The sequence below is a fragment of the Aquarana catesbeiana genome, linkage group LG04 (assembly GCF_042186555.1).
Source record: "Aquarana catesbeiana isolate 2022-GZ linkage group LG04, ASM4218655v1, whole genome shotgun sequence".
Taxonomy (NCBI): Eukaryota; Metazoa; Chordata; class Amphibia; order Anura; family Ranidae; genus Aquarana; species Aquarana catesbeiana.
Genome location: NC_133327.1, coordinates 626,466,337 through 626,479,664, shown reverse-complemented (window position 1 = coordinate 626,479,664; position 13,328 = coordinate 626,466,337). Strand labels below are relative to the sequence as shown.

Sequence of the window (13,328 nt, the reverse complement as noted above, 5' to 3'; positions counted from 1 at the left end):
GGAATTGCGGTACCTCCTTGAAGGTGTTCAGCATCCCATCATGATATTCACGGATCACAGAAACCTGGAGTATCTTCGCACTGCTAAACGATTGAGACCCCGACAAGCTCGATGGGCCTTGTTTTTTGCCAGATTCAATTTTCATATCTCCTTCCACCCGGGGTCTAAGAACGGGAAGGCCGATGCCTTGTCCCGGATGTTTCCTGACACTCCCGAAGAAATTACTCCTAGCACTATATTGTCTCCACAGAATTTTCTCATGATTCAAACCGACCTGAGTTCCTCACTGAAACAAGCTTCTTCCCAATGCTCTGAACCAGAAGCACTGTCTTTAAGAAACCAGGAAGGTTTTCTTTGGTATCAGAACAAAATTTTTGTTCCACAACAAGCCAGAGCCCAGGTCCTAAAGACTTTACATGACCACCAACTTGCTGGTCACTTTGGGGTACGAAAGACTTTGGAGCTTGTTCAACGATCTTTTTGGTGGCCCACTCTGAAGCCTGACTGCAGAGAATGTGTCAGTTCCTGCACCATTTGTCAACGTAACAAGGGGTCTAACATCAGATCTTAGGGTCTACTACGCCCATTGCCTGTGCCGGAGCAACCATGGAAAGAAATATCTATGGATTTCATAGTAGAGTTACCACCCTCTGAGAAATTTACAACCATCTTGGTAGTCGTTGACCGCCTGTCCAAGATGGCGCATTTCTTGCCCATGATGGGTACACCATCTGCTGCTGACACGGCGAAGATCTTCATAAAGGAGATTGTCAGACTTCACGGCCTACCGAGCAACATTGTGTCCGATAGAGGGGTGCAATTCACCTCTAAGTTCTGGAAGGAGCTCTGCAAAATGCTTTCTATTAAAGTGTGCCTATCTTCAGCTTACCATCCTCAAAGCAACGGTCAAACCGAAAGAACTAATCAAACTTTAGAACAGTACTTACGTTGCTTCTGCTCCTTCTCCCAGGATGACTGGTCCTTGCTACTCCCGTGTGCGGAGTTTGCATACAACAACTCAATCCATGCTTCCACCAATCAGTCACCTTTCTGGGCCAACTACGGTTTCCATCCCTCATTCTTGCCTAATGTTATACCAGAGACCTCAGTCCCCGCAGTCCAGGACAGGATAAATGCCATTCAGGCTAATTACCTAACTCTCCAGGCAACTATGCAGAAGGCCCAAGAGAATTATAAAAAACATTATGACAAGGGGAGGAGAGATCCCGTCTTTAAAGTTGGAGATAGAGTGTGGCTTTCCTCAACAAATCTTAAGCTTCCTTGCCCCTCCCAGAAGTTAGGACCAAGGTTTATCGGTCCATTCACAATTAAGAAGGAAATTAACCCGGTGGCATTTGAATTGTCTTTACCAAGTTCCTAAAATACACCCAGGATTCCAAGTTTCTTTATTAAAATCTGTTGTCTCCAGTCCTTTTCCAGGGAGAGAAGAAGCTCCGCCGCCTCCAATCTTGGTGGACAATGAAACAGAATACGAAGTAGAAGCCATTCTGGACTGCCGTCGGAGAGGTAGGACTGTTCAATTTCTTGTTAAATGGAAAGGTTACTCTGTAGAAGATAATTCTTGGGAACCAGCAGATAACATTCATGCCCCTAGACTGTTGCAGAGGTTTCAAGCCCGATACCCTGAAAAATGGGCTAGATTGGGCATCCAGAGGCTGCCCCTGGGGGGGGGGGGGCACTGTCAGGGTGATAACCGTAGGACGGGTAATTCTGCCAGTATTCCTCATGGTGGCGCCCTTCTGCCTATTTAAGCCTGCTGCTGGTGCATGCTGGTTGCTGGATTATCATCAGCTTCCTGTGTTCCTTGTTCCTGTTGTGATATCTGCTTCCTGTTACTACTCGGCTTGCCTGACTGCTCCAGTATTCCGCCTGCATTGACCCCGGCTTGGACCTGACTATTCTTCGGCTCCGCATCTGTACCTTGATCGTCCTCCTGTGTTTGACCCCCGCGTCGGCTACCTTCTCTGTTCCTGATTATCCTGCTGTACCTCATCTTGGACTGATTCCTGTGCTGAATGACCATTGGCCTGGCTCTGACTCCGCTCCTGGTTGCTTCACGGCTCCATACCTGGAATCCCTCCTTGCACGGTTGCCCTTCAACCTTACCAGCGCACCCCAGCAGCTCCCTGCTATCTGCTACTCAGCAACAGCACTCTGGCAACCCGTGCACCTTTGGGCACCATACTCCCTGTCTCACTCCCAGGGTTACGCTGCACTTAGTCGCAAGGGGCGCCCCCTCTGCAATCCGGCCTCACATCCAGGACTCTGACAGTATGGGTTTGGCAAAGTCAGCAGATAGAGGATTGAGGATAGATAGAGAATTGGTATCAGCTGACTTAGCAGTTGGGGGGAGGGAGGGTCCAAAATGATTTGGGGACACCCAAAAAAAAAGCCTCTGGCACTCTGCCTGAATTTAAAGCACAAATCACATTACAAAACATTTTAGGGGTGTTTGGGGTAAAGCACTACTATGGAGCTGATAAAATACATTGTTAAGTGACTACATGAGGTGAATATAGGGCCAGGAGAGCATGCTGGGGAGGTAAGTGAAGGCAAATATGTATGAAGGAGAAAATAAAAAATTAAAGAAAAATCCAGCATGAATGAGGACAAAGGGGACATTCACAGCATATTCCAATCATGGTAATTAGGGAATGAGGAAAGAAATACAATATATTATCAAACATTAAATACAATAAAATGTGATATTAAAGGATAAAAATCTTACCTTAATATACTCCTTCTGCAGGACCTGGATGATGGCAGAACAGGTCTCTGGGATAATGATCCCCAGAGCCTGGGGGGAGATGCCTGTCGAGAACTTCAAGTCCTGCAGGCTTCTCCCCATCGCCAAGTACCGCAGGGTGGCGACGAGCCTCTGCTCCGGAGTGATGGCTTGCCTCATGCAGGTATCCTGCCTGCTGATATAGGGGGTCAGCAAAGCCAACAAACGGTGAAATACGGGGTCCGTCATCCGGAGAAAGTTCCTGAAATCATCAGGATTACTCTCACGAATCTCACGGAGCAAAGGCATATGACAGAACTAGTCACGCTAGAGCAACCAATTCTTGGTCCATGAACTCTTCCCCACCCTGTTCATGGACTGGACTTGTGTCAAGGTCAGGACCCTAACACCAAGCCCCCGCACAGCAGGAACTCTATGAGGAGTACGTATATGCAACATGGCTAGAAAACGGTCGGCTGCTCAGAACGAAGTAACAGAACGCACTGAAGAACAGCAAGGCCTGTGAAGAGCGACCTGAAAAACAGTAACAAGTGGACAAGATCGCAATAAATAGTTCAATACGAACTGACTGCACGCAACGAAGAGCAGATACAAACCCACAAGCACAAACTGAACAGCAGAAAACGATCTTAAAACCACGAGTCTGAAAAAGCGCGAATCGTCTCTCACCAAACTTTTACTAACACGAGATTAGCAAAAGGAGCCCAAAGGGTGCCGCACTTGGTTCAGAACTGCCCTTTTATAGTCTCGTCATATGTGGTGTACGTGACCGCGTTCTTGGCGATCAGAAATTCCGACAACTTTGTGCGACCGTGTGTACGCAAAACAAGTTTGAGCCAACATCCGTCAGAAAAAATCCATGGATTTTTTTGTCGGAATGTCCAATCAATGTCCGACCGTGTATACAGGGCATTAGTGTCGTTATTTAATGGTAAAGGAGGGTGGAGTTGGGTACTGAGTTATGTGAATACTTGTAAACAGGTGGGATCTGAACTACCCTAGGCAAGATAAAATATGTTTAATTCTTTGGGCACCTGCATAGAGTGTACATGTCCACTATAGATGAATAAATGTATCTGAGGCAAGCCAGGGGACCGCAAATATATGAGCATACAGTATATTGTAGCGACAAGTAACTGCGATTCAGCATCTATACTTTTGCCACTCAATCAGGATAATACGTCACAAATGTTTTGCACCTTTAATAACTCAAACAGTACATATTGAGTTCTGAATATTCTCTATAGATACTAACCTTGATGGGTCCACAAAACGGTACAGGGTTCCATAGGGGGACAATGAGATTGGATCCGATGTTGACAGAAAATACAGTTCTCCTATTAAGAATATGAAAGAAAAAGTAAGTTTAGTTCTATGTGCACATACATATGGGTATTTGAGTATGTGTGTTTGCATGACTAGCAAAAATCCTGCTTGGCATGACTGCTATAAACAGGCTAACTCATCTGGTCACTGGAGGTTGCTGACCATTTTATAAAGTTTAAGGGGTCTGAAATAATTATGCCATTCAAATAAAACTGCTGAATATATACCATATATAGTATAATGAGTGAAGTGCGACAAGGTCCCACCCTGATGCCTTTCTTGAGAAAGTCACGCTGCGAGTGATGAAACGTGTCGGGTCAGAGCCTTGTGACGTCATTGCACACCAATAGGATATACACTGCATCTTCCAGAGCCGAGTACTTGCAAATATCTAAATGACTATTAAGGGGGCCATACACTCCCAAAGTGTGTAGCTATTTACTTGAGTGCACTGGAGGGAGTGCACCTACAAGTGTGAGTGTCATTCTGAATCTTTTTAAATGAAAGAAAAGATTTTATACAATTCGTCAGTTTCTCTAATTTTATGAGCACATTGTGTATGAGGTAAATCATACAAGGTGGATGAGGGCCTATGCGTGAGCCGGGCCGGCCGCACTGCGTTGCTCCAGCCAGGAAATGTCAGCCTGCAGTTCCTCAAAAAACTGTGCTTTGCCGTCGCTCACCACCCAGAGCCGTGCAGGGAAGAGCATCGCGTATGGTAGATGATGTATTCGCAGTTGTCGTTTTGCCTCGGTGAACCTCGCTCTTTTCTTCTGGACCTCGGCCGAGAAGTCCGGGAAAACTGCCACTGTCACATTGCCGAGGGGGATATTGCCTCGCTCCCGGGTGAGCCGGAGGATGGTGTCCCAGTCACGGTAGTTTAAAAACTTGGCGATTAAATTGCGTGGTGGGGCGCCATTAGGCGGGGGTTTGGCTACCAGGCGATGGGTGCGCTCCACCACAAACATTGTGGAGAAGGCCTCTCTGCCATATGTCTTGATTAGCAGGTTCTCCAGGTAGGTTTGGGGATCTGCGCCCTCAGTCCGCTCAGGAAGTCCCATGAAGCGTAAGTTACACCTGCGAAGATGGTTCTCCATGTCGTCCTGCTTGGAGAGGACTGCGTTTAGCTGGGATTGCAGCTGTTCAGTAGTAACCTGGAGTGTGTGTATGCCATCCTCCATGTGGCCGACGCAGCGCTCAGTCTCGGATATACGCTCCCGCAGCTTGTGGATGTCTTGCCTGATCAGGGAGATATCTACCTTTACCTCCTCAATCCTGGAGGTGAGCGTGTATTGGCACAGGGCGATGGCTTCCAGTTCCCTGGCAGTGTCTCCGGAGGCCTGATCATCTTCCTTTGGGAGCTGGGGGATGCCACCTTCCTCCTCAGGGTCCCGCTCTCCGTGACGATATTTGCCAAGCTTGGCGATGGCACTCGACTTTTTTGGCGGAGACATGATGGCACTGGATCAGGTAGGCAGCCTGAGGTGTTCTAGCGTCTGTGTGTGGGGAAGGTGACCCCCAGGATCAGGTATTAGGATGTTGCTCGAGCGGAGCTCTCACACTGCACGTCCTATTCCATGCAGCTCCAGACCACGCCCCACAAGGTAAACCATACAAGGGAAGCAAGCTTCCCAGGAACAACTGGGAAGTTGGCAGCCATTGGAGCTATACCCGTAAGGGGAAGGCTTTTATGGATATTTTTGGGTCTTCCTATGAGGTAAGCGCATAATGTGACCGGTGGAGGGCCCATGCTATTTGTGTTAGAAGAACACAGTATTCACAGAAACTTGATATGTTTTAAGGAGTGTTATCACAGATTGCTTGGCATGTTAACCTTCTGGACTTTAGTTCACATCCATTAGCTGATCACATAGACCTTATGTCATTTGTGTCATAGCCAGTAGAGACTCTATTATCACAGGTATTTTGTTTATTCATTTGTGTATTTATTATTATTGCCTGTTATTGTCACTGAACCATACACAGATATTACTTATTATGTTGGCTTATTATTTAGGGGTTATGACCATTATTGTAACACTGCAAGTATTACAAATACCAGTAATTGGTACACTCACTGTCCCTTGAGTATTGTGTTATGTTTGGTATTTCACTTTGTTAGATAGGTAGTGCTTCACTTTTTATTGGCATTATATTTGTTTGTCATATGTGGGAACACATACAGGTGTTATGCAGCAACCTCAGGACATACTACCCCATTGGTGGTCATTTCTAGTAGTGGTTTTATATATATATATATATATATATATATATATATATATACACACCATATATGTTCTTTTAGTGAACTCTGATTGGGCCTCATTTTTAGGCTGGCCAGGTGGGGTTGTTTGTCATGTCCTCCATGTTTCCCCTTAACTTGTTGGGCACCAGCTGCTGGGTTACATGGAAGGCCTACCCTGCGTGGGTTCTTCTGGGGTACGTTAGGGTCCTTTTACTGCACACATGGGGTACCTTTGTGCCGTCTTTAACAATGTCCTGGGACAAGGATGAGGCTGCCTATATTAAGGCTTACCTGTAGGTGCTTGAAATATCTCCTAAACCTCCATGGTTTAGGAGATATTTACTAAAAAGATGATTGCCAATGACTACCGCGCATGCGCCCTTTAGAAAGGGCACATCGTGCCGTTTGTAATAGGGGTCATGCGCGCGCATGCACCGGAGTGATATCACGGGACTCCGGCCAGTCACAGAGCCAGAGTTTGCGGCCCCGGAAGGAAGAGGGGTGAAGATGGAAGCTCCCTGCTCGTGGGGGCAATGACGACAGCGCAGGCTTCGGTGTCAGGTAAGGGTTTACCAGGGTTTACTTCCTCTTTAAGGCAGACCTCTACAATTAGAGATGAACGTACACCATGTACACTAGCACCCTAACTGTTCTCCAGTTAACTCTCGGGTCTCTGTGAAAATGTACACCTTCACCATAACTTGTATTTAGGAGGGGCCCTCAACCACCTGTCTGGCGTTTTCTACTACAAATCCCCAGTAGTGGTGTGGGCCCCGCTGTGCACCCTGCATGGACGCCACACATACACTCAACTTAACTCTTGAACCTCCGTAAAGGATGGGGAACCTCTTCGGTGCAATATGCTTCTGTTGCTCTGGGAGACAGACTGCAGGTAGCAGGGGTCCCAACAAAATCTCTCTTGCTGCTAGAGGCCGTGCCACCTATAACAGGTATACGCTACTGGCTGCTTGTTAAACTTCCGTTACTCTAGGTCAGGCTTTTTCAACCTTAGTGCCTTCAGGTTTCCTTAGGGGTGCCTTGGCAAAATGCCTAAAAATTGCTCAAAAATTGTACACAAGCTAGCGGGAGGATGAAGCTTGCCTTTAGTTACACAAAGCCACAAGTTTTCTTTGTGCACCATTACAACATTCCAGCCACCAGTGTCCTGACACATTATCCGTTGATAAGGAGGACATTGGGGCGCTTGCACAGCATCCATGTTTGCCCTAAATGAAGGAGAGAAACTGATGGAGAAGAGATACATTGGAATACTAGTCAGTACCAGTGTGCAAATGTGTATTTGCTTTGGAAGAATAAATCACCTCTAACACTGGGTGTCCTAAATGTGTGGATGTTGCTGCGTTATATAAAGCTATTAGCTTAGTTGTTTTACATTTAGGAATGAGGTGCCGCGGGATTGTGCATAATTTTAAAGGGTAAATTGACTGAAAAAAGGTTGAGAAACACTGCTCCAGGGAACCACTTGTGTCTTCATATTACTCCATTCCACAAGAATACCTTCATACCCCAATGTGCCCACTGGTTAACTGTGTGTGTGCCAGTTACTTGCAATACACCTCTTAAATAACTTCAGACCAGACATGGACATCATTCAATACTTTACTTGAATAAGTTCAAAATAGAAATTTCTTAGTCCAACATATAAAGGCAATATTATTCCTAATTTCCTAACTATAACTACCAGCTTATGTGCTGCCCCGGCATACCTGCAAAAGTGCATTCGAATAATCATAGTCCTTCAGAGGTTCTCTCACACAAGTGTAAGTCCTTCAGAGGCATACTCCAGTTCTGGTGTCTTCAGGGTGAACTCCAAGTTCAAAGTCTCTACACATGGACAGTAGCACACAATATCCTTTTGCTATTCCAGGTTCTCAATCCCTTACGCTGCGCTGGAAATTTTTGGACTTGGTTGTCTCTTTCCCAAGAAGCCTCTCTGAGCCGGACCACTGACCCAATTTATATCACACAGGACAAGGGGGCCGGACCCAGACAGGATTGTGCCAAAAAAGGTCAAGAAACCGTCATGGAATTAACTCTCACCTTCCTGCTGGGCAGCACCTAACTGTTTCAACCTGCCCACATGCTGGCTAAAGCAACACATTTTGTTTTCTCTTAGAGAAGAAGGAATCTGATTTGTTATTGAGACAATGATGTCATAATGGTTTAGCTTTGTCTGTTTAATTCAGTGGTTCTCAACCTGGGGGTCTGGACCCACGGTTTGCCAGGGGTCACTGAATCCTGGGCTATTCCTGAAGCCTACGCTGCTCTCCCAGCCTTTTCGCGGCCACCCAGCAGGGCTGTCCCTGGAACCTGTGACTGCCCAGTTGGGCTGTTCCTGGAGCCCGCGGCCACCCACTCAGCCTCTTCGCAGCCGCCCATTCAGTTCACGGCATGCCTGAGGGACAGAGACTAGAGGTTAGCAAACTGATGAGGAATGTGAAGTGGGAGGGGCTGGAGGGAGACCCCATCTCCTGATTTCGGCATAGGTGTCACTGCTATGAGACACCACAAAGTCGGAGACGTTGAGTAACCCTACCTGTGATTATAGTTGCCATTAAAAGTCCCCACTACAGTTCTCAGATCAGCAGATGACCTTTATCAAGAGCACCTAAGTTGGCTGATCAGAACTCCCCCCAGCACTGCTACTGATCCCACAACCCCCCCCCCCCACCAGCACTACCACTCATCCCAACTCCCCATCAGCACTGGCATTCATCCCATTCCCCCACCAAGGAGTAAGAGAAGGAATAAAAATAGAGAATACATGGAAGGGAGAGGAAAAGAGGGGGAGGAACAAAGAAAAAGGGAGAGAAAGAATAAGAGAACAAGAAAGATGGCTAGAGAGAGGGATGGGGGGGGACAAGAAATTAGCATAGAGATAGATAAAAGGGAAAGAGAGTGGTATATTCTAAAACTTAGCATAAGGGGTTTTAATACTGTATGAGTGGAAGGTACTCAGGGAAAGCTAAATGTCCATGGATTAGGTGTGCAAATTACTTGTCTTGCCTAGGGTGCTGACAACCCACGCTACAAAAATAATTTTACTGTTAGGGGTCCCCACAACTTGGGAAATTTTATCAAGGGGTCACGGCACTAGTAAGGTTGAGAACCACTGGTTTAACGAGTTACCTGCTTCATCTTCTGCGAAGGAAATGATGTATTTGGTGTATTTGTTTATTAGCTTCGGGAAAGCGCAGACTGAATTATCTCCCATACAGATATCCTGCCTTGTCCATGTCTTGGTTTTCTCGTCTTCATGCAATGCCATAAGCCGACTTTGTTAAAAAAACAAAATGTTAATGCAATATAATAAAAACAACTTTTTCTTCTACAGATGGATGATGAAAGTATTTGTCTTCTAGGTTAGGGAGGACCTATCAATGATGCATGTAACAAATGGGTGGAGATGGGGATGGAATCACTGGGGTTCCAAGGGTATTTTGATGTGTGAATTGTATAGAAGATGTTTTTGACCCTCAGAACTTTCAGAACAATGTATTCCAGCACCAAACTTTTTCATTTATCTTACTAATAGATAAATAGATTAAGCATGTTCAGTTTTCAGTAATAATGCTAGTATAGCCATTAAAATATTTATCACCACATTAGTGTATCTATTACAATGACATCAGTTTCCCTTGTGGTTTAAAAGGCAAGGTCAAGAGGTAGATTGAATTTAAAGCAGATGCACTCCCTGAAAAAAACTTTAAAGCTAAACTCTGGGAATGAGACAAAGGCTTAGTTCACATGGGCATACTTAAGTGTACGTCCACACGAGGGCTGTGGTTTCCAGTATGGGGATGCACAAGTGTTCCATGCATCTCTGTGCAGGCAGTCCCATTAATGCCAATTGGGATGCAGTGGCAGCATGGACAAAGCCACTGCTCCCAATTTGAAAACCGTGTGGGTTTATACACTAAATGTTCTTTTTCAAAACACCCATACCAATTTCAAAGTGAACACGTGCTTTGCCCATGCAGAGCAAGTCAACGAGTTAATTTAAATCCCGGTCCCTAGAGCTGCTTATACTTAGGTCCCTTCACTCCCCTGTCATGTTCACCCCAAAGAGTAGACGCCCTGTGTAAGCGCTTGTTGTTCTGGTCAGAACTTACACACGAAATAGGACCCTCTCCCCACCTCCGATTGACAATATTGATGCATAGTGATTGGCAGCAAAGGCACCCAGCGCTTCCTCGTAGGAGGATGGGAAATGGGTCGCTTGCTTCTCATACTCAGAACCAAAAGAACAAAGCAAAGGTGGTTAAAAGGAAAGTATGGCCATGGGCAAAGCACAGGCTCACTTTGAGAAAATAAGAACTAACTTACAAACCTGAAAGATAAAGGAAAGCATAAGATTCAGAAACTACTCAAAACTGAAATATTAATGTTCAGTGGAGGTGGACTTACAGCCTTTACAGTGCAGACAACCAATTTGTTGACTGAGCCAAGATGTCACCTTTGATTCCCTGGAATAGGTAACATAGGCAGTGCTGTGTTTTGGCCTAGGCCAACAAGGCCCAAGCCTAGGGCGGCACTTTGCGGGGGGCGGCAAAAAAGCCGCCCCCCCACCACCAAAATGGCATCCGCGCCCTCCTCCCGCACAGCAGGGCACATCAGTAGAGTAAAGCTTAGCAGCGCAGTGGCGTCGCGGCTGCAGATGGGGCCAGAAAGCAGTGTAAGCAGGAGCCGTCAAGCTGCCCCCGTAAAGCCGTGATTCTCTCTCTCCGATTGGTCCTCTGCTGTGGCCAATCATGGGGAGGGAAACAGTGGTCAGGAAGCTGGGCGGCGGCACGGCAAAACCAATTAGAGCCGCTCTCTCTTCTCCCTTCGACTGACAGAAAGGGGAGGGGGGCGAGCGGGGGAGTTCTCTGCAGCTGCCGAGTTCTCTGGTAAATGGAGCAGATGCGGGCTGTCTGTGTATCTCCCCCGCTCACCCCCCCTCCCCTTTCTGTCAGCTGAAGGGAGAAGAGAGAGGGAGCGGCTCTAATAGGTTTTGCCGCACCGCCGCTCAGCTTCCTGACCGCTGTTTCCCTCCCCATGATTGGCCACAGCAGAGGGCCAATCAGAAGACTCTGGGGGCATCATGGGAAAAGTAGTCCCTGAAGAGTGGCATCCCTGTGTGTCCACAGACATCATGCTACAGCCCCCAGCATGCATGCACTCTGCTGGGGGGTGTTACAGGAGGAGAAAAAGAATACTGTGCTGGGGGAAGCCAGATAGGGAGCCACACTGTACCCCTGTACCCGCACCACCAGAGCCACGCTGTACCCGCACCACCAGAAAGCCACGCTGTACCCGCACCACCAGAGCCACGCTGTACCCGCACCACCAGAGCCACGCTGTACCCGCACCACCAGAGCCACGCTGTACCCGCACCACCAGAGAGCCACACTGTACCTGCACCACCAAAGAGAGCCATGCTGTACCCGCACCACCAGAGGAGGAGAAAGATGAAGCCACTGCCAGGGTAGAGACATGCTACACTACTGAGTCGGCCTGGGCAACCCAGAGTGAGCGAACGTCCAGCCAGAGGGATCACTGTTGCGGTTTCATCGGGTCTGGTAAGAGAGCCTGTTGGCCATTATCCATTACTGTTCCCAGGGACTGAGCCATTAGGAAGTGCCTAACCTGATATCCTCTAGGCCAACCCTAGTGACGCCACTGTCCCGGAGCCCACAAGTTCCGGCACTGAGTTTTGGTAACTGGCCAGACAGGGATGCGCCAGCGTGGGCACCCAGGACATTTGCCACCCGGAGTCCCACAAGCGGCGATGGGCTTTCCGTGGCAGCCGACACCTCTCTCCCCACTGTCAGCCACACACACTCCTCGGCTCCTCCTCCCTTCTCCTTCTCGGCTCTAATGTTCTAGTGTACACAGCCAGGAGGAGGAGTCGCCACAGAGGAGGGACACGACTTCAGTGCAAGAGCCTCCCAAAGCACCCAGCACATATCCCCTTACCCCCCAAATGAAAAGATGCCGCATCCCTCACTGTCCTCCTCCCGCGGCGTCCCTCTGTCCTCCCATGAAGATGACAGGGCGGATCTTAAAAAGGAAGTGGTGTGGCCTTGACAGGAAGGGGTGGGTCATAGTTAAATTAGGGGGTGCGCAAGCTTAGTCAGGCCTAGGGCAGCACAAAACCTAAATACACCACTGGACATAGGTATTATTACGCTATCTACAGGCCATATTGGCTCAATTCTTACCCATTCATGAAATCTCCGAAGATGTAAAGGCCATTTAAATTTGGTGAGTTACAGCCCCGGTAGACATACCCACCAGTCACTGACTTGCCAACACTGTGACCGTAAGAAAAAATTGGTAGAATATCACCTATAAAAGACAAACCAAATGAAATAGTCATGAATGCACAGTCACAGCAAAAAAGAGTTACAAAAGAAATATACAAAATATGAATTTCTTTAGCAGGAAAAAAAAATCTGATCTGTAATTTTCTAAACAATATTATAAATAAAAAATAAAAATAAAAGTAGTACCACCTTCTGCTAAGCCAAAGAGATGAACCAGAGGAATTGACCTTCTTCTCAATTTAAAAACAGTGTTTTCTCCCAACTCAGAAGATCTGTTTCCAGACCTTCATCTTTGAACATACAGGGTCCTAAATACAAGTGCCACTCGGTACACGTTCAGCCCCATCCAGCCACAGTCTGCCATAGACTTTGACTGGCGGCAGGGTGCTGCACCCATCCCTCCCAAATGGAACACACCTAGATGGCCACACGTTCAAGGGGCCTAAAGCTGAACTCCAGGCTAAATGCACAAGTGACATAAATATATGGAAGCTATTTTACCTACCATTATTATTTGTATAATTGTCCATTAAGTTCTGAGCTTTACACAGCACTGCCACACAACACATACCCATCTTGCAAGGAAGAAGACCTGATTTTTCTCTGCTGCAGTTCAGTAACACTTGCTCCACCCCAGTGAAACAAGTGAAAGGAGAAGCAG

The 13,328-nt window shown here is 47.2% G+C and overlaps 1 protein-coding gene across 1 annotated transcript in view; it reads right to left on the bottom strand.

Moving 5' to 3' along the window:
- The window catches only part of HHIPL2 (HHIP like 2), a 106,631-nt gene that overhangs the window by 30,743 nt on the left and 62,560 nt on the right, over nucleotides 1-13,328 (bottom strand). Inside the window, exons 5-7 of the mRNA XM_073628973.1 lie at nucleotides 12,563-12,689; nucleotides 9,489-9,634; nucleotides 4,023-4,104 (exon numbers count right to left, since the gene is read on the bottom strand). Coding sequence (XP_073485074.1) covers nucleotides 4,023-4,104; nucleotides 9,489-9,634; nucleotides 12,563-12,689 — 355 coding nt within the window. The remainder of the gene's footprint in view (nucleotides 1-4,022; nucleotides 4,105-9,488; nucleotides 9,635-12,562; nucleotides 12,690-13,328) is intronic.